Genomic DNA, 20,548 nt, shown 5'->3' on the forward strand with positions numbered 1-20,548 from the left:
ATTTGGAATATCCACCACTGCACTGGAACAAAATGAAGATAAAGGAGTTTGAATGCTACTATTATTGTTAGGATTTCTTTCTTCTTTTTTTAAAGGCTCTGTGGATTTCAAAGGGGCAAGAATTAATCACAGAAATAAATCAAATACCGCTGCCAGTAACAGAGCAGGAAGAAGTGTTAAACAAAAACAATAAATACAAATGATTACTCACTCAGACACACACACGGAAAATCAACATTTGGAAATTAGCAATGGAGTGTAAATCCTGTGGGTGCCACCAATGACAGAGAAAACCAGACTACAATTCCAAGAAAAAAGTATAGTACCTGTCTTTTACAGTAAAGGTATTTAAATGGATCACAGGCTCCATCTCTTTCCCTGGGGAAGCTGACACATCCCATTTCCTTGTCCTGACCTCATCTCCCCAGGTCTCCACACTCTGCAAGAGGACATTTACACAAATCAAGGGTGGTTATCTGCTCTGCTGCCAGAGCTCTCAACCTCCATGATGGGGAAAATCCCTTCGCAATCGGCCAAATGCTCATCCTCAATGACCACTGGGGCTGTGGAAAACCCTGACTGGTCCTGGATGCAGCTGCATTCCTTCATTCCACTCATTCCTGGAATCCATTACCCTCCCAGGATGAGAGAGGTATTGCACCACTAATTAAATCTTTAGATAACTTTCTTATTTTTTGGGAGGTTTGTTGCAAAGCACAGGTAAAACCCAACCACTGCAACATTTCTGGCTTCAAAAGAATAGCTGCTAAACATAGAAGTTGTGCTGTTAAAAATTAAAACACGAATTTCTCTTTGATTTAAGAGAAATGTTAATGCTGCAATGTGCAGCTATGAAAAAAGATAGAGAACAGAATTTTATAGAAAAAAAAAACAAGAATAGATAAAGGCTCAGTATAAAGAATATTCTAAAGAAAATGGGTTATTCTTTGGCTCCAGTTATGTCAAGGATATATACACAGTATGGCGGCCCTTCCCATTGAGGGAAGGTCCAGCCTTGCAGAGGAATCCCTTCCCACCCCAAAACAAAAGAGAGAAACCCAGTCCCAGGAGACTGTCCAGATGCTCCAAACCTGTTGAATGCTTTCATACCAATGTCCAGTGCAGGCCGTTTTCAGAAAATAGAGCCACTGTCACCATTAAAAATTAATGCAAACCAGCCTGGAGCAGAATTTACATTCCTCAAAAGACAGTAAATCCTCAAGACAAGAGACCACCAGACCATCCCATCAGCATGTCACCATCCCACCAATGTTTTCAAAATCCAGGGGAGCCAGACAAAACCTATCAGCCTGTAACACAAACAATCCCTCAGAAGTATACGTTAGGCTCGGACTGGAGCTGTAAATCTTTCTGAGGAGATTTTCACACACTCTAAGAGACCTAATGCCATCCTCTGTCGTGATAAAATGGAATTTCCAATGCTTAGGAGTGCACAAGCTGGCAAGTGGGAAACTACCACTAGCTGAGCTTAATATCTTAGAGGGAAAATGACTTTTAGGGCACTTATTAGATGAGAACACTGAGCTGGAAGCTGCTGATGGGCATTGACTGTGTAAGCCTCCAATGGCATATTTATAAAGTAGTTCAACAGAGGATATATCTTTCAAAACATATAAATTAAAGCCTGGTGTAACTTTCACCTAAATCTATACATAATATCTGTTAAATGGATTCAAGACTGTCACTACATTACATAAACTCTTGTAAAGCTGTGGTCAATCACACAGCTATATCCTACTATTCTGCTTCACATCTCTGGGGGGAAAGAAATAAAGAATGCAGATTGCTGGGATTTTTCCTAAATGCTATCAGCTAACATAAAGACAAGTCTTCCCCAATAGAGCAGAATTTTCCAAAATTAATTCTCTCAAGACCCCTGGTTTAAAAGCAGAGAATATTGAATCAGTTCAATGACTGATGTTATCGAACAGGAGCAAAAATTGTAGTGTCCCACACATGTTGGTATCTCCAAAACCCTGGAAATTGCGTAGGATTCATTCAGCAGCTACATAATTACACTTTTCAGCAAGATGCAATCATTGCTGGTGGTAACCAACAACATGGAATTAGAAGTGGAATATGATAGCCATTGTCAATTGTGTTGGACAAGGTTACAATTCCCTTACTTACAGGACAAAGTTCTCATCTCCCCAGATGACAAAAAAAAAAAATCTCACATTGGACAGGGCACATTTCAAGCCCTGTTACTTTTCACCAAGCACTTAGAAATGTCAAGCTAGAGCAATGTCATTTGGCTTAGCATTGGTAAAAATGTATCAAATCCCTGGTTTGCAAAACACAAAAAAAGTGTTGCTAATTCGTTCAAGGTAGGTGTTACTGAACCTAAAATCCACAGACTGTGACAGCTTTTCTATCCCAAAACCATCAAATGACCTGGAGCACACATGTATATTAAGATCTTGATAGCTATCACATGGAAATTAATGTTTCTGGCTACATTTAGTATATTGTGAAATATTTGCCTGTGTTTTTATTGTGCACAACAACAACAACTCCAACTGTGCCTCTTCTACATTCCTTTATAACCGTTTTATATGCTCAGTGGGGGGCCAGAAAAAGAATTTAGTTAATCATTAAGCTTTTTCTTTCTAAAAGCAAGCCATGCTGACTGTTCCAATTAATCAACGTCTCAGGAAGTTGCAAAGGAAATTTAATGCACTGTTTCTGTTTCAGAATCCTTTATTCCAAACACCAGCCTTCTGGTTTTCAAATGAAGAAATACACACACAGATACTTGCTGGAACCATAATAAAATTGATTTTGGAGTGGTGGTGAAAGGTATATTTCAGCCCACTAAGAACAATTCTTTCATTCCAATGCAACTTTCTGAAATGAAAATTTTAAAAATATATATATATGAGTAAACTGAATATCTTATCAGGAGATTGCCACCTAAACATGATTAAGTATTTATGAACCACTGAATTTCACACCCTTCCATGTGCAGGTGAAGTTGGAGCCTCAGAAAGGTGGACCTGTCACCACCAACCTGCTCTCAAGCATTCCAGAAGGATTTCCTGGTTGCTATTCCCTGTATAAACAGAAACCTGCATCTACTATGGGATCTACTACTGAAATTCAGCCAAATCCCAAATATAGTGGCTTACTTTAAGTAAGGCACACAGGTCCCTGTGTGGACATCAAGTCCCTACATAAGTCAGACAAAACAGCCACTTTTTGTCTTTTCAAAACTATGCCACAACAGAAAGCCTCCAAATTAATACTCAGTTATTTGTAATTATATGAGAAGGGAGCAGTGTATTTGTTTACAAATTGCATTCTGGAGTTTGACTTCTCAGCCCAGGCTCCCACAAAACTGCTCCCCACCAAGCTGCCCTGCAGCAAAATTTACCCCCAGTTCTTGTCCTTGGAGCACTGTGCTACCACCATTGCCTTCTATTCCTTTTCACAGAGCTCCAGCCATGTAAAGTGCCCAACTACAGGCTGCAGAATGTTTTGGTTTCTTTATTTCCTTGGCAAGGGCCAAGCTTTTTGTTAGATGTTTAGTGTTTACCCCGTGTCACTTTCAATATAGATTTTAATTTCCACAAATAGGAGGTCCTTCTCGTGTACTCAGGGCCTTATTTTCTGCTTGGTTCTACCAATGTAAATTAAGAGCAATTTAACTAAATAAAAGAGTTACAGCAAAGGAAAATTAGCATAACCAAAGGAAAGTCAGTCCACTGTTTAGGAATAATTTCTTTCACATACTCCAGATTCTCATGCTCATACAACCATTAGAGAGCCAAAGCTGTAATAACAATGTTATATTTTTACAGGGAAAAAAAATGCAGCATTTTCTCACTCACACAAAGGGGCTTTTTTTTTTTTTAAAGAAAAGGGAACGTAGCTGGACTGCATTTGTTTTTCTATTGGTATAGTGGTAACCACAATTAATAATCATAATATAAGGGTGTATTTTTAGAAGAGACTGGTTGCACATGTGAGACCCCATGGTATCAGAAAAGCACACTCATTTCTATGGCACTAAATCTCAGAAGGTAAGACTGTCTCCCTCCATCAGTTCTGAGCAGTTTGACTGTTGTAAATTGTATTTCCATGGGTGTTTTAAAAACAGATACACGTGGGATGATCAAGGAAGGGCAAAAAGATTATCTAGCAGACAACAGATCAAATTAGCCCTGATTTGGATGAAGCTAAGTTACACCATTAGGAGTATGACTTTGCAATTAGATTTTTAATATCCTAGTTTTTATGAAAAACAACTGTGATATTTCAACTTAATGACTGCAAATTGAAAAAAAAGATATCCAAAATTAAATTTATTTGCCCTAGTGTGTCTCATGTACCATTTTTCTTCCATGCTCACTGGGAAGAACACCTTGGAGATTTCCAGCTACACTACCACCATGATTCACAAGGCCAGGATCTTAGGGCCCTCTAAAGAAATTGCTTTAAATAGGGAAATCTCTAAAGATTTTGCTTTAAATAGGGAAAAAAGGCCTTGCTTCTCCTCAGCCTTGCCCTGATGGATGGTGCTGCTCATGGGTGGAACAGCTCTGACAGACTTGGAACAGCCACCATGTCTGGTGGCAGTGATTTATTCCTGCAAGCAGCTTCAAAGTTGACACATGACATCTCCAGATAGCAGTGACCAGTTAATTTCTAGAACAATAAATAACAAATGCTAAGAAGAAGAACTGGGCTTTGCCCAGATTTAGAGTCTGTGGGACTTGCTATTCCTTAACACATCCCTGTCTTGTGGTGAGGCCTGGCTTCCACCAGGCAGAGCTGGGCACCTCCTTCTTGAAGGTCATTTATTTGTATGTACATGGGCGTCTTCTGTATATACAGCTCATGTTTACACACAGATATCATAAAGCATGGCAATAAATAAATTTTCACAGTGATAAATCCCCTGGGGGTCCAGGAGACACAAAGGGGCCTGTGAGAGGAGAGTTGGTTGTGAGCAGAGGCAGCCACGTGCTTCCAAGGCCTCTCAGCCCAATTTTTAGAAGGTACTCCAGGCAGTGGATGGGGATTTTTCTATTAGCAGATAAGAACTGAAGGTTGGACAGCAGGACATAAATCCCTGAAGATCCATTATTGTTCATTTGTTACAGAAACCTAAAAGCAGGGCTTAGCTCCAGCCTCTGGCATCCTGCTGAGGAGTATTGAATTCACTCAACTCCTTTCCTAGGCTGTAAAATGTATCCAAATAAACACATCATACAATGCAGTTGTCTTCCTCCCCTCTTACCCGTCCCTCACACACAAACTCAAAACAGTGCTGAGGAGAAAGAATTAAAAAAAAAAAACAACAAACCAACACAATAAGAGACACCTTTATCAGCCTCAGCCATCTGTGTTCCTTTAGTCTGATCCAAGCGTTTTGGCAGGTTACTCCTACCCCATATCATCCTGCCCTGCAAGAAAAAGTCCCCTCCCTCTTCCTCCCCTCTCTGCTGCTGCAGGCCAGGCAATGCTCTGAGTTTTTTAATTCCAGGGCTTGAAATAACAAGGTATTGGTGCATGTGTTTAATTAATTACGATCTCAACACAAACACTTAACCTCGTTGAAGGAACTGCAACCCCACTTGGTAGCTTGGCCCAAAAAACAAACAGATGTCAAAAAACCCTGCACAACTTTCAGTGCTGACCATAGGAATTATCTGGAGTTTAGAAATGTATAGGTAGAAATAAAATAAAACAGGCTAATTCCTGAAAAGTTTAAAATGCAGGAGCTAAGGGCACTGCTAAAGGAAGAAAACAGTGGTAAGAAAGTCACCACCACCACCATAAATTAGTTTCCAGACAATCTGACATGACCCTACTGGGGTTAAAAATCTGGATTTTCACTAATGCGTTCACTGAAATCATAAAGGCTCAAATTCTTTCCTCAAAGCAAGCAGGCATAAAAACATTTATAAGGCAACTTTCAAAGGGACTAGAATCATGCTCAGAAAAAAAAAAAGTCATTTAAATACACTCAGAACTGCAGGTCTCAAAAGATTAGGAGTACAATCAACTACTGAGTTTGCCTTCTGTTTCTAAACAGCTTTGTAATAGCAACATGTCTTCAATATTTCAGGAAGCATGACACTTTGATAGATTAAAAAGAAATGTTGTATTGAAAAGAATAAAGAATGAAAATGGGGAAAACACCAGGAACCTTGAAGGGTAATATTATAGAATAAAACCCCTATGGAAAATTCAAGCTTTAAACACATATACTACAGATGTGCAGCACAGCTCTGGCATCTTATTTATTCCTCTGAACTACTTCAGGAGAATTCTCTTAATTTATCAAAAATGATCCAGAAAGGAGTTGACATGAAAAGCACTCAGCCCAGCTCTCTTCCAGGAACAATTTCTCCCCTAATACACTTGGAGGGAAATAGAATCACTTATTTCCCCATGCACAGTGCCCGTGGCAAACATACCCCTCCAGCTTAAAGTAGTGTTTTCTGTCCTAATACACATAGTGCCCTATGATGGGAACTTGGGATTTTTTCCCTCCCTAAATGCTTCAGGATGCTGCAGATCAAATTCTTGTTTTGAAAGCCAATTAGCACTGAATTACACAGAGCCACGCTATCTGGTGTTGAATGCTACTTCAATTAATTTGGTACAAGTAGGATATAAATTCTGTTCATAGCCCAGCAAGAGGACTACACATCTAGGTAGGTGAAACATCATATACATGTTCTTGGAACTAATAGTCTTCTCCTAGATTGGCCCAAAAAACAAACTGATGTCAAAAAACCCACAAAATTTCAGTGCTGAAAAGTGTGGGTTATTATAAAACTACATGTTTGCCTTAAAACCCAAAGAGGACTAGGTATGGAGCACTTGGTTAAAACCTTACATTAATGTTCTTCTTATTTCTGCTTTAGACAAAGAAAACATCTTGAAAAGGCTTCAGAAGCATTAAAATTCAAACAAACTACCTCCAGAGAAATCCTTGAGGAAAAACATTAAATGATTTTATAACCAAAACTAACACTCATTGGCATAACTCATTGGGTTGAAAGGAGTCTTTTGTTAATTTCTGCTTAAGCAGCAGATGATAACCTTGCATGGGCAGCAGTATCAGGGCAGAGTTATGGCCCAGGGCTGAGCAGCTCCACAGGTGACACGTGCCCTGGCAGGATGGCACAGCCTGCTCCCAAAGCAGGACACACCAGGAGAGAGCACAGGAATGAGCTGTGAGCTCCAAAAGCAGCTGCTGTCCTAACCCAGCTCATAAATCCCCTCTTGCTTCCCATCAGCAACAGAGACAGCCAAGCTCTGTGCTCTTAAGGTGCCCCATAAAAGAGAGATCCAACTGAGGGCCTGGAAAGGAGTCAGAAGTAACTTGTAAAACACAAAGGCTCCAGCCCATCCGTTTTATCAGTGCCATTCATAAACAATTTAATAAGAAGGAGATGACATGAGGGCTGGAGCACCTCTTGTGTCAGGTCAGGCTGACAGAGCTGGGTTGTTCAGCCTGGAGAAGAGCCCAGGGAGACTTCAGAGCACCTAAAAGGGTCTACAAGAGAGCTGGAGAGGGACTATTCACAAGGCTCAATATATGGCACATCACAAACCTATTCCCATTCATTTCATTTAAACATCCATGAGGAAAACCCTGCCTTCATGTTTCAGCTCTATTAGAGAATCCAAACCAGCTTCACAGGGCTCTTGGGAGTCATAATATCCTCACAGGGGCACTGCAGGGAACCCAAACTTGCCCATGGGATGATGCCACCTTTGGGACAGAGTGAAGAGGACGAGAAGGTAGAAGATGCTCTTTGGAGAGGAGCATCTGCAACAAGATGCTGTTCTCCAAAAGAAGAAGCATCTTCTTCCACCTGTGAGCCTCAGAGCTGCTGAATGCCTTTCTGTCTGTAGCTCTGGATGGCTGCATTAATTGCAGCAGAACCCTTGCACACTCATTTAAGACCAAGATCACTTACTAAGGCTGTGTCAACACAAGCCACAGCCTACCTACCATCAGCATGCATGTGTGATGGCTACAGACATGAAATGCTGAGGCAAACTCTTGTTTCCATTACTTTCTGCATAGCTGTTGGCACATAAATTACCACTTCATAACAGGCCCTCTGAAATTCTTTTGCATTAACTAATGCAGCTCGATGTATTTTTACAGTGTGATCATGGCTATCAGTTTCCATCTGTTCTACTGTCCTTTTGGAATGTTTTCCCTACGAGGAAGTAAACAAAAATAGAGCACTGTAAAAACAAACCTGCCTGACAGTCTAGACTGAGGGTCTAATTAAAAATAAGATTTATTAGAATAGAGAGAAATGTCTCAGTAAAACAAAGACAGTTTCTCTAACGTAGCTGCTATTATTCTTGGCAAAGCCCAGCAGGCTATAAATTCACTGAAACAAATCAGTATGGCACTGATGCACCATTTTGATCTGCTTTTCCAGGCTTGAGGAACACGTGAGGAAAACTCTTTTGTTTCAACTTCAATTTCTGTCCCCATAAATTCCTTTTTTTTTAACTGGGACACAAGTGTGCTAGGGCTTGTCACCACAGAGCAAGAAACCAAACTGAGTTACCAGCAGTGCTGTTCCCCAGTCTAGACACAGTTAAAACAAACTGTACCAGCAGAACTATGTCATACAAGGGCTTGCTTTGATATAAATTAAATGGACACCTTGCTCCTGGAGGGTTAGGGAGCGGCAACTCAAACCTGGAGAGGCTCAGAATGTGGAAACTTCTGCCAGTCCAAAGGGAATGAGCATCCTTTGGTGAGGTGCAGCCTCAGAGAAACTGCACAAGAACAACAGCAAAGGTCTCAGACACCACCACCAACACAGCCCTGCCCCAGTAAAACACAGGTGAGGGCTGGGGACACCAAAAGGGCAAAGCAGGCTTTGGAGACCAACTCCTGGAGCAAACGGGCAGCCACTCATTGCTTCACCTAACACATGGCAAGAGCACTGCACTCCCTCAGCCCTGGGAATATCATTTTACATGGAAAAGGACTCACTTATTAACATCTATAGGACCCAAGAAGCATTTGGAGATTTGTATGAAGAATTTAACACTTAGCAAAAATAAGCACATGAAAATTTTGCCCTGTTTTTTTGGCTATAATGTCTAGTGCTTGCACTAGAGACGCATGAAAAATAATATTTTCCATAATAAAGAATGTTGTTTTTAGAAGTCTAGTGATTTTTAACATAAAAATTATTAGGTGACCTCACATGCAAAAATGCCCAAAGGCTGCTAAAATAGCAAAGAAATGAGAAATTCTAGATATTAAGAACATGTAGCAAGGCAGATTCATTAAAGAAATTAGAGAGGATGAAAAAAGGGCCAACTTTGAACCAAAACACACAAATTGGTTTTGAATAGTTTTCCACATAAGGAACATTCATCTCCCACTCTAGTTCAAGAACAGATTAGAGATCCTTTTTCATATCATGCAAATGACAGCAGTAACTTAAACAATTACACATTTCTTAGAACCAGCAATATCAGTTTTAGGAAGGGGGAAAAAAAGTGTCTTTGGAGCTGGGACAAGGCAGCAGATTTTCATTGTTTACTCCAACATTTCATAAGCAGTTTCCTTTTTCAGGCAACAATTGATGTGCCATGTATCATTAAAGAATGAACCAATTTATAAATAGCACGAATACAAGGAGAACCCCATTGTTCTTTTTTGTGCTGGTAACTATGAGACATGCCAGATAAGACTTCTCTGAAGTGGGTTTCTAATTCCCTTACTAAATTTAAAGCCTTGCATTAGCCAGCTTGGCTGGAGAAGCAGCACCTTCAGTGTCTGGACCCCTGTTCCTCTCTCAGTGGGATGGCAAGGGACACCACAGTCCTGGATGCAGGAGTGACACAGAACCAGCAGAGCCACAGGACACAGCCTGGGCTGAGACAAAAAGCTCCACATCAGCTCCTCACACCATGCAATCCTAGGTTTATGGCAATGGCTGCAGGTCCTGCTGAGTCAAGGCAAACCCTCCTGTGACTGTCTTTCCAGGAGGCCAGGGCCATTCACCCTGCCTTTCTTCATTAAGGTCCAGATTTTAACCAAGCATTGGCTGAAATGCCCACATCTTACCTGAATAAGGCAGAAACATTTCCCCAGCTTGGAAGTCCAAGATCCCCAACAGTGTCAATCTGTCACAGCTGAGACAGCCACAACACACAGAGTGTCACCATACAATTCCAGAAGGCTTCAGCCCACATAGAGCAACACCACAGCACTTCAGAAAGCTTCAACCATCTGCCCTCCTTGTCCCTCAGCCCAGCCTTTTATTCCCTCCTGCTGATGCCCTGCACCTGTGTGCCCTCTGCTCCCTTTGGTGGATGGGCAGTGCTCCTGGGCTCTCTCTCGTTACCTTCAATAGCATTCACCTGCTGCCCACAGCTGCGCCCATTGGGGATGAGGTTTGGCCACAGTCCCCACCCCAATCACCACAAACTCTGTGCCTACAGTAACCATGAGGCACTCACAGGATGAAGCTATGAAAAGAAAACCCAGCATCTCAATTCACCCTGCCTGCAAATGAAGACAATCCCCCTCTTCTGAGACGACATGAACATTCCCAGGCAAAAAGCACCAACAGGACTGCTGATCCGCCTCTCCATCTATTTCCATTTTCAAATCAACACCACCACTAAATCTTTCAGTTGAAGTTTATACACTGTCCTCATGCACACCCCTCTCCTCCCTTCCTTGGGAGCTATGAACCTTTTTAAAGTATATAAAAGATGTTGAGGAGTTCACCTCCCAAAGTGTTACCCCCCTGGCACAGATGATACATGAATCACTAAGTTATATACATAGGGCCACAACTCCCTTCAAGGAAGCCACCCACTGAAGGGTTAAACACACAAACTGCAGATCCTGTCTAATTCCTCTTAATCCCTGGTTACACAGCACAGAAGATGAGGTATTGTCCCTGGGTTCCTATTATTGCTGCCAGACACAAAGCAGGGTACACCACAGGGCCACCCAAAATATCCCACAGCATGCAGTGCTTTTCTGGGGAGGCAGGGCTGAGGGGAGCCACGAGGTGTGCAAGGGATGCCAGCAGGCATCAGCCATTCTATATTAAATATAAAATCATGGTGGTGAAACCCTCAGCCCTGCCCAAAAGGTTAAAAGAGGATTTATGTTGGAAAGCCACGAGAAAGGAGTTTAGCAGTTGCTGTTTTTCCACCAGCAGAAACATTAAAAAAGGTTTGGAATGGCAAACTGAAGGGACCCCTTTAAGACACCTACATTATTCTTTTTTCACATGAGATCAAGAGTGATGATTGTATTAACCTAATGATTAATACAACAGGGAGAAAAGCTGAGACTGATCACAACACATTCTCACACTGGTCTGTCACTGTAGATTACAAGTAGGATAAAAATCCAAAATAAAATTTAAAAACAACCTTTCAGATTCAACAACTACCATCCAAAATTACACCATCTAGCTGTGAAATACACTGGAAGAAGCACTTGAGTTTCCTTTAGAATCTCAAATATTTGGTATTTGAAGAAAGCTTTACTTCACTACTTGCATTTTCCTGACACACACCCCACCACCACTGTTCTTTCCATATAGTAACAACAAACACAGAAACATACACAAGATAAAAAGCTAGCGATGAAAACACAAACCACAAATTGTAAACAAACATTTTGCTTCCTAAACTTTTGTTGTTACTTTACTGAAAATAACAGAACTGTTCAGTTTCAAGGCACGTCAGCTGCTCTGGGTTCAGCAAGGATTCCCCACAGTCCTGCCACTGCAAAGTTCTGCCCTTGGACACTCTGGTCACAAAGTGACCAGAGACAAGGGATGGATGATAAATATTAAAAAGATACTTTCTTCTTCAGTTAGGGCACTAGGTGGATCTTTTCCATGTATTTGATATTATTTTAGAAGGTAAATAAATTAGTGACAGAATTTAGGAGGGGGAGAATCACACCACTTCCAAGGACAAGGATTAATTCACTTCTTGAGCAAGTGGTTTCATGCAAGCCTGCTCCTCTTTTGTACTGCCAGACAAAGCCGAGTCACTGCTTCAAAACTGTAAATATCTCTATTTCACACCAGGTACCTGTCACCCAGACCCACAGCTGCAGTCTGTATCAGACAAAAGATCCATTAACTTCCTTACTCCTGCTGCTCTCCGTGCCAGTGGTTCTCACAAGCCACACTGCAATTAAGATGATTTCTGGCATCAGGGCAGAGAGCATGGCAGGCAGTGAAGAATAATCATGCAGATATTGTTAAGACTATCCTATTACTATTTTTCCCTTTTCTTTAACCATACCGAGACACAAAACCCAACACTCTTCATAAGAGAAGAAAGAAAATACACAATACTCATGGGTTTTTTCCCACAAAAAAAAAAAAAAACCAAAACCAACAAACAAAATCAAATAGAAAAAAAAAATATATAAATATATGAAAAAAAAGTTGTGTTGCTCATTCAGCACCCACTGACAGTCAGCTTGCACACAGAATGCCACTGTAGCAGCTCTTGTGCTGGACAGCAAAGCAAAAGCCTCCCAGAGAAATCCCATCAGTTAAGAGGAAGACTGCATATGGTTACGTTTTTGAAAGTTGAAAGCTGATTATAATTTATAATACATTTACAAAGAAGCACAGTAAGCTAATTACATTTGGGAGAAGGCACATTTTAGAGGCTATAAAGATACAACCAGTAATAGGAAATTCTAACTCCCAATTATGCCTCTCAGTGTTCTTTACAGAATAAAACATTTGCTTGTGATTTCAGAAGTGGTTTGCATTCAGCAATGTAAAACTTGTTTGAAGTTTCAATGGTTGTTCTCTTCTCTGCTCAGCAAATACTCATGCTAAATGCTTTTACAACACGTAAGAATATTTCAGCCATGGGGTTGGGTCTCCTATGAGTCCTTCCCCAGCCAAGAAACTCTTTGCTCAAACTCAGAGCTGAAGGGTCGTGATCCAAATGCCCAATGGCAAAGGCCTGACCCTCAAAACAACTGTCCACCAAGACAAAATGTGACACAATAGTAAGGAAAAAATGATACAGGTGTCTCTTTTACGAATTGTTAGCAGGGGTACAAAGCCCTACACAACAGGAATATTCTCATAAAAATAGCATGGATTACTTAACCAGCAGCACTGCTAAAACAGATCTTTTTCCAATACTCTACTGTTGGTCAACACATGACCATCAGTAGCACGTTGCACACACAGCAGGATGGGATCACATCTCTGAGATGGAGCAGTGCTCAAAATCCCTGACAATCACTTCAGAGAGGATATGTCACTGCCAGATGGGAGAGCAACACCACACACAGATCATACTTAACCTGCAGAAGAAACAACAAAAGCAGCTATGAAGAGAAAAAAATCCACAGCTGTCAAGTAAGAATTGAAAATACCACTTTTGCTAAGATCAAACAAAAAAAAACCCCCAAACCTGCAAACCACCCCAGTATCAAAACTAACACTTAATTCCCAGGAAGAAGTGTGGCTGGGGAATCTGTGGGGCTGTGCAGCACTGAGGGGTATGTTCAGCCAGAGAGGGAAATGGTTAAACCACTACACACTACCACCATCCATCCTCTCCTGGCTGGCCCACCCAGCAGGGCCAGCCCCAAATTCCAAGAATGGCAAGTCAATGGCTCATGGTGAAGTGCAGAAGGCAGCTCCAGGAGATGCTGCAACTTCAAGCAAACACAAGACTCATTCTCACACCTGGCTTCTCAGTATTACCACAGAAGACAGCAGGAGCAGTGTGAATGATCAGCTCTGTGACTGAAAACAAAGCAAATAAAACACTTGTACTTCACAGATGACATTTCAAACCTGGTTCCCACCCACTGCTTTTCAAGCTAGTCAGGCAGAAAACCTTTAAAGACCCTTCAGTCAAGGCAAATGGCTTTGTGATAAGGGAAGTTTCCAAATAAAATGTTACACTTTTACCACCTGTCACATCCAGGAAGAGAAACAAAACCATTTTCATACTCATCAGTGAGTTAAGTAGAAAAGTAACCAAAATTGGAGGTGTGTGAGGAGACCTGTCATCGGAGGGACTCAGCCAGGCAGGGATGGCAAGAACTTCCATGTCATGAGCTGCTCAGACCCCATGCTCATGGTCCAACACTGTCACCACAACTTCAATGAAAACCCAACCTTAATCCTGGAATTACACAGGAGCAACAAGACAAATAATTACTGCATAAACCTTTACCTCTGCTCGCTGCGTGCGGGGCAGAAGAGACGACTTCTCAATGGCATAAACATCCACCAGGTAGAGGCGTGCTCCCTGCTCCCTGTCCAGGATGGCGGCGGTCTGGATGACGCCGGTGTGGCGTCCGATGGTGAAGAGGCGCCCCAGGCTCCTGTCCTCGCAGCGAACAGACACAATGTAATATTCCACCTGCACCTCCGCGCCCCGCGGGCTCGCCGCCTCCAGGGAGATCACGTTCGTCCCAATGGGCTCGCCCTCCTTCAGGATGGTGATGTATTTGGGCTGAGTGAAAACAGGCCCATCAACCCCCTGCAGGATTATAGTCATCTCAGTGGTGGATTTTCTCCTCTCGGGGCCCAGGTCGGTGGCAGAAACGATGAGGTTGTAGATGAGCTGAGAAGGCACCAAGGCTGAGGCCACTCTCAGATCCCCGCTGTAGCGATCCACGATGAAGGTTTCGGTGTCTCCATTGACTATCTCATACTCCACCTCCCCGTTGGCACCCTCGTCGGGATCCGCAGCGATAATGGTGGTCAGGATGGAGCCGATCACCACCGAGGGGTCGGCTGCGAGGGCGTTCTGCGACACGAACACAGGCACGTTGTCGTTCTGATCCGTCACCAGGATGGTCACGTTCTTGAGGGCAAAGCGCCTGGACTCCACGGGAACGGCCTGATCCGTGGCTTTGACCGTCAGCTCAAAGAGGTTGGCAAACTCCCGGTCGATCTCAGCGTTGGTAAATATCGTCCCTCTCACCTCGTCGATACGGAAGTGATTCCCCCTCGGCATCTGCTGGATGATGGCATACGTTAGCTGCCCGTTAATATCCGCGTCCGGATCGTGAGCGGTCACGGAAATGACAGAGCTGCCCACAGGAACATTCTCAACAATTGACTTAAAGATGTCTCCCGGAGGAAAATGAGGAGGGTTATCATTGAAATCCCTGACGTGTATGACCACTGACATGGTAGAGGATCGCGGAGGCCTCCCTTGGTCTTTTGCCGTTATGTTCAGCTTATACAGAGATTGTGTCTCAAAGTCCAGTTTCTTGGCAAGGAAAATACTCCCGGTGTTGGGACTGATGCTAAAGGTCCCGTGATTGTTTGTGCCTGTAATGCTGTAGTGGAGGTCAGCGTTGTCACCTGAATCAGAATCAGTGGCAGTGACAGACGACACAAGCTCACCAACCCTCATATTTTCCAAGACATCCACTAACAGGGTTGATTTAGGGAAGGAAGGGCTGTTGTCATTTTCATCCAACACATCAATGCTCAACATGCAAGTTGAACTTAGGGGAACGGCTCCGGAGTCCACTGCTTGGATGACAAGGGAATACGATGCAGTAGCCTCGTAATCCAGTCTGCCTACTAAGGTCACTTGGCCTGTGCTGCTGTCTATTACAAACTGATTTTCTTCATTTCCCTTGATTACAGAATACTGAATCAACCCATTAACCCCTTCATCAACATCTGAGGCAGAAACTCGCAGCACCTGTGTCAGATTTGCTGCCAATTCTGATATAGTGGCTTGGTAAAGATCTTTCAAAAACTTGGGTGCGTTATCATTGATGTCTTTCATGTAGATCTGTACAGTTGCCTGATCTTTCAGAGGCTTTGGCAACCCCTGATCTGTGGCTATTACTGTAAGGCTAAACACTGCAGCTCCCCTCTGCCTCATGAGAGCTTCTCTGTCAAACTGATGAGTGCTCCTGATTTCCCCAGTTACTGTGTTCAGCTCAAAATCTGGCTGCATATGCTCAAATGAATACCTGACCTCACCGTTCGGCCCAAAGTCTTTATCTACAGCATTTATTTTACCCACGTACGACCCACCTCTCTGTTCCTCTTCAAAATAAAACACATAGTTGGTACTGTTGAACAGGGGCCTGTTATCATTTACATCCTCCAGAATCACAGTAACGTTCACAGTAGCATTGAGTGGTTCTACTGCTCTATCAGAGGCAACGACCAGTAAAACATATCTTTCCTGAAGCTCACGGTCCAGTTCACTTTTTATATACAGCTGGCCATCTGGGAATATGCCAAAGGCATCCCCAGCATTTCCTTCAATTATACTGTAAGCGATTTCACCGTTCACTCCCGAGTCTTTGTCAGAAGCCTGTACCTTAAAGAACCTGGAATTCACAGGCTCTGACTCCAAAATAGTAATTTCATAGGAAAGCTGGTCAAACACAGGCGGGTTATCATTTACATCATGGACAGAGACAGTCAGGATAAAGGAGGAGGACAGCTGAGGCACCCCCATATCCGAGGCCAGGATTTCAACCTGGTAAGACCCAGCATTTATGTCAAGCGGCCCCGTTAAGCTTATAGCACCAGTTTGCTCATTGATTGAGAACAAGCCCTTTGGGTTTTGCTTAAGGCTGTAAAGGACCATGCCATTAACACCTTCATCAGGATCAAGAGCTTTGGCCTGGAATATGGTATGCCCAGCTTTCCAGTTCTCAACAACATTTACACTTTCCGCCACTTGAACGAAGTGTGGGGAATTGTCGTTTAAATCTTTGACAGTTATATTGACCACGGCATCGCCAGTTATCGCCCCACCCCTGGCAACCACCTTCAGCTGGTAAAATGCCTGCTCCTCCCTGTCAATGATACTGGCAGTGGTGATCTGTCCCGTCACCCTGTTGATAGCAAACACGCCCCTCTGGTCACCCGTGGTAATCAGGTAACTGATGTTGGTGTTGAGGTCCATGGTGGAAGCAAAGACAGTACCCACGTGGTAACCCAGGGCCACGTTTTCAAAGACAACAAAACTGTACGTGCCCTGGCTGAAAACAGGGGGGTTGTCCTGTGTGTCCAAGACAGTGATGGTGACAATGGCTTGGTTCTGAGACTGAAGATGGCCACCGTCAGTGGCCACGATCTGCAACTGGTAAGCAGTTTTCTCCTCCCTGTCCAGGGCTATTTTTGTTGTGATGACTCCTGTCTGCCCATGGACCTGAAACCTGGAGGTATCTCCAGCTGAGATGCTGTACTTGACTGTCCCATTGGGGCCCAGATCGGGGTCCGTGGCAGACACGGTGGTCACATAGGTTCCAGCTGGCTCATTCTCTTGGATGTGGGCAAAATACTGAATGGGGTAAAACACGGGGCTATTGTCATTCACATCCAGGATGGTCACGTTAACTCGGGCCACCGAAGAAAGGGGAGGAGAGCCCAAATCAGTGGCCAAGACCTGCAAGGAGAAGTGAGACTGCTCCTCCCGGTCCAGCTGCGAGACGGTGCTGAGCCTGCCTGAAACCGGGTCCAGACGAAACATTTGGCGAGGGGTCACAGAGGAGGGGCCAACTGCTGCCAGCACTGGCTCGGCTTCCTGCAGGGAGAAGCGGACAGTCCCATTGTCCCCCAGGTCCCCATCAGTGGCACTCAGGACAAGCAGCTCAGTTCCTGACGGGGAGTTTTCAGCCAGGGCCACCTGGTAACCCTCAGGCTGACCAAAGCGAGGCTTGTTGTCATTGACATCCAGGACGGTCACCACCAGCTGCGCGTAGGAGAACTTGGGCTGCACGCCCTGGTCACGGGCGCTGATGTTGAGCACCACCTGAGAAGCAGTCTCCCGGTCCAGCCTGCTGGAGCTGGACGTGCCCTCGGGGACGGCCGTGGTGACCAGCCCGCTGTGTTCGCTGATGCAGAACCAGCCCAGCTCGTTGCCCGAGACGATGCTGTACTTGAGGTTGGCGTTGAGGCCCGAGTCCCGGTCCGTGGCGCTGAGGCCTCGCACGTAGCTGCCCGCGGGCACGTCCTCGCTGATGTTCACGCTGTACACCGACTGCCCAAAGACGGGCGGGTGGTCGTTGATGTCGTTCACAAAGATCACCAGGCTGGCCACCGAGGAGCGGCTCACGGGAGCTGCCACCGCTCCCTCAGGAGAGAAGACAGAAGTGGGCGAGCCTGCAGGTGGCGGCGGGGCCCCGTAGTTATCCGCCACCGCCACGGTAAGGTTGTAGGCCGGGATGCGCTCCCGGTCCAGTGCGGCCGCCACCTTGATGAGGCTGAGGTTGGGTACCTTGCTGCTGTGCACCTCGAAGTGCCGCTGCTCGTTTCCCGCCAGGATGGACACGGAGATGTTCCCGTTGGCCGCCGGAGAGTCGGCGTCGCTCACCGTCAGCAGGGCCACCACCGTGCCGGGGGCCGCGTTCTCATCCACGGAGGCGAACCGGGAGGTGGCCGGGAAGTAGCGGAACTTCACCCTGGGCTCGTTGTCGTTGACATCGAGCAGGCGGATGAGGGCCTCGGCCCGGCCGCTCAGCGCCGGCACACCGCGGTCCATGGCCTGCACGGTCAGCGAGTACTGCTGCCGCACCTCGTAGTCCAGGCGCTCACGGATGCGGATCACCCCGCTCTCAGGGTCCACCTCGAAGGGGAGGCTGCCAGCCCCGTCCCCAGCACCGCTGCCATCGCCTCCTTCCAGGCGGTAGCGGATGTCAGCGTTGGTGCCCTCGTCGGCATCGGCCGCGGTCACCTGGAGAACGCTGGCCCCGACGGGCGCGTCCTCAGGCACTCGAGCCTGGTAAAGCGTCTGGCTGAAGATGGGCGGGTTGTCATTGATATCCTGGACGGTGACATTGACCTGAAGGTACCCTCGCCGACGGGGCTCGCCCTTGTCCTCCACCTGCACCAACAGCTGGTACGTGGGGGTGGCCTCCCGGTCCAGCCCTCCGCGGGAAACCAGGTGCAGGAAAGCGCCCTCACCGCTGGGGTTGAGGGTGATGTTCAGGCGGAATCGGCCCTCCTCGTTGCCGGCCACGATCCGATAGGAGCCATGGTCCACGCCATTGGTGCCACTGTCGGCGTCGGTGGCAGTGTCCAGGATGAGCTGGCGCCCGCTGCCCGTGTCCTCCTTGAAAGTCACCACGATGGAGGGGTCGGGGAAGACGGGCGCGTTGTCGTTGAGGTCGAGCACCAGGACGCGCACCTCGCTGGGGTAGGTGGGCTGGCTGGAGAGCACCACCAGGTCCACCACGTCGCTGGCCAGGCTCTCGCGGTCGATGGTGGCGCGGGTGTGCAGGGCGCCCGAGGTGGCGTTGATGGCGAAGAGCTCGTGGTGCTCGCTCAGGCGGTAGGTGAAGCCGGGCCGGGTGGCGATGGTGCCCACCCAAGTGCCGGCAGGCTGCTCCTCCAGCACCCGGAACACCTGGCGCGGCTCCGCGGCGGCGGCGCTCCCCAGCGGCGGCAGCAGCGGCAGCAGCAGCGACAGCAGCAGCGGCGGCGGCGGCCCGTGGGCGGCGGGGGGGCGGCCCATGGCGAGCCGGGGGCGCAGCGCCCGGAGGGGGCGGCCCGGCGCCGCCGCTTGCCCCGCTCCCGCTCCCGGCACCCGCGGACGCTGCGCTCCGGACGCGGACGGCAGCAGAGCGGGCGGCGCGCCTCGCTCACGGGACGCTCCGGCTCCGGCTGTGCCGCCGCTGCTCCCGCCGCCGCTCCGGGGCTGGGGGGCGGCCGGGGGCGCCGCGCCGCATCGCCGCTCAGCAGCCGCAGCCGCTACCGCCGGGGCCCCCGCGGCCCGCCGCTCCCGCGCGGTGCCCGCCGCCCCGCCGGCATGCCCGGGCACACGGCGGCAGAGCCGGTCCGCGATCCGCGAACGCCCGGACCCAACTTTGCCCGGCGCTCATGGATCCCGGCCCTCTTGACGGCCGGGCCGGCTCCCCCCACGGGCGCCCATTGGCCGCCGCGCCGCGCCGCCCCGCCCCGGCCCGCCCCCCGCACCTGAGGGGCCGCCCCGGCGGGAGCGGGACGGGCGCGGAGCGGGGGCAGCGCCGGGAGCTGGCGCGGGTCCCACGGGATGCTCCCGCCCGGAGCGGGCAGCCGAGCCGGGAGAGCCGGGCGGAGCGGAGCGGGGCGGGCTCCCCGCGAACCGGGCACGGCGCTCCGCGCACTTCGGAGGCGGCTTTGGAGAAAACTTGCGGGTCCCGTTATCCCGGGAAGATGCGGCGCTGGCAGCGCCTCCCGCGGGCCCGCAGCGCCCTCTGCCGCTCCGCCCGGCGCGGCGCCCGGGAGCGTCACCGGGATGCCGGAGCATCCCACGGCGCACACCGAAAAGCCCAAATCCTTCCTCCATCCCAAAAAGCCTGCAAAAAACCGAGGAAGATCCGAGGAGGCAGCAAAAGTTTTAATTTTCTGCGAATTCTTCTTTAAATACAAGCAGCGGTTGTAAACTCAAATCTATTGATGGCAATTAAAGTCCCAAAGGTAAATCTGGCAATTAAAATGACAAGGTAAATCCAGCATAGCCGCATAAGGGATGAGCAAATTACAGAGTTTATCTATCTCTGTGAGCTAAAGAACCTGGTAGTGTATTTTCC

General features: G+C 47.0%; 1 protein-coding gene across 1 annotated transcript in view; it reads right to left on the reverse strand.

Annotated features, from left to right (window-relative positions):
• Nucleotides 1–19,491, reverse strand: part of FAT4 (FAT atypical cadherin 4) — a 120,313-nt gene extending 100,822 nt beyond the window's left edge. Inside the window, exon 1 of the mRNA XM_064711586.1 lies at nt 14,224–19,491. Within this exon, the coding sequence (XP_064567656.1) occupies nt 14,224–19,491 (5,268 nt within the window). The remainder of the gene's footprint in view (nt 1–14,223) is intronic.
• Between the last annotated feature and the right edge of the window lie 1,057 nt (nt 19,492–20,548).

Source organism: Zonotrichia leucophrys, chromosome 4, assembly GCF_028769735.1.
Source record: "Zonotrichia leucophrys gambelii isolate GWCS_2022_RI chromosome 4, RI_Zleu_2.0, whole genome shotgun sequence".
Classification (NCBI taxonomy): Eukaryota; Metazoa; Chordata; class Aves; order Passeriformes; family Passerellidae; genus Zonotrichia; species Zonotrichia leucophrys.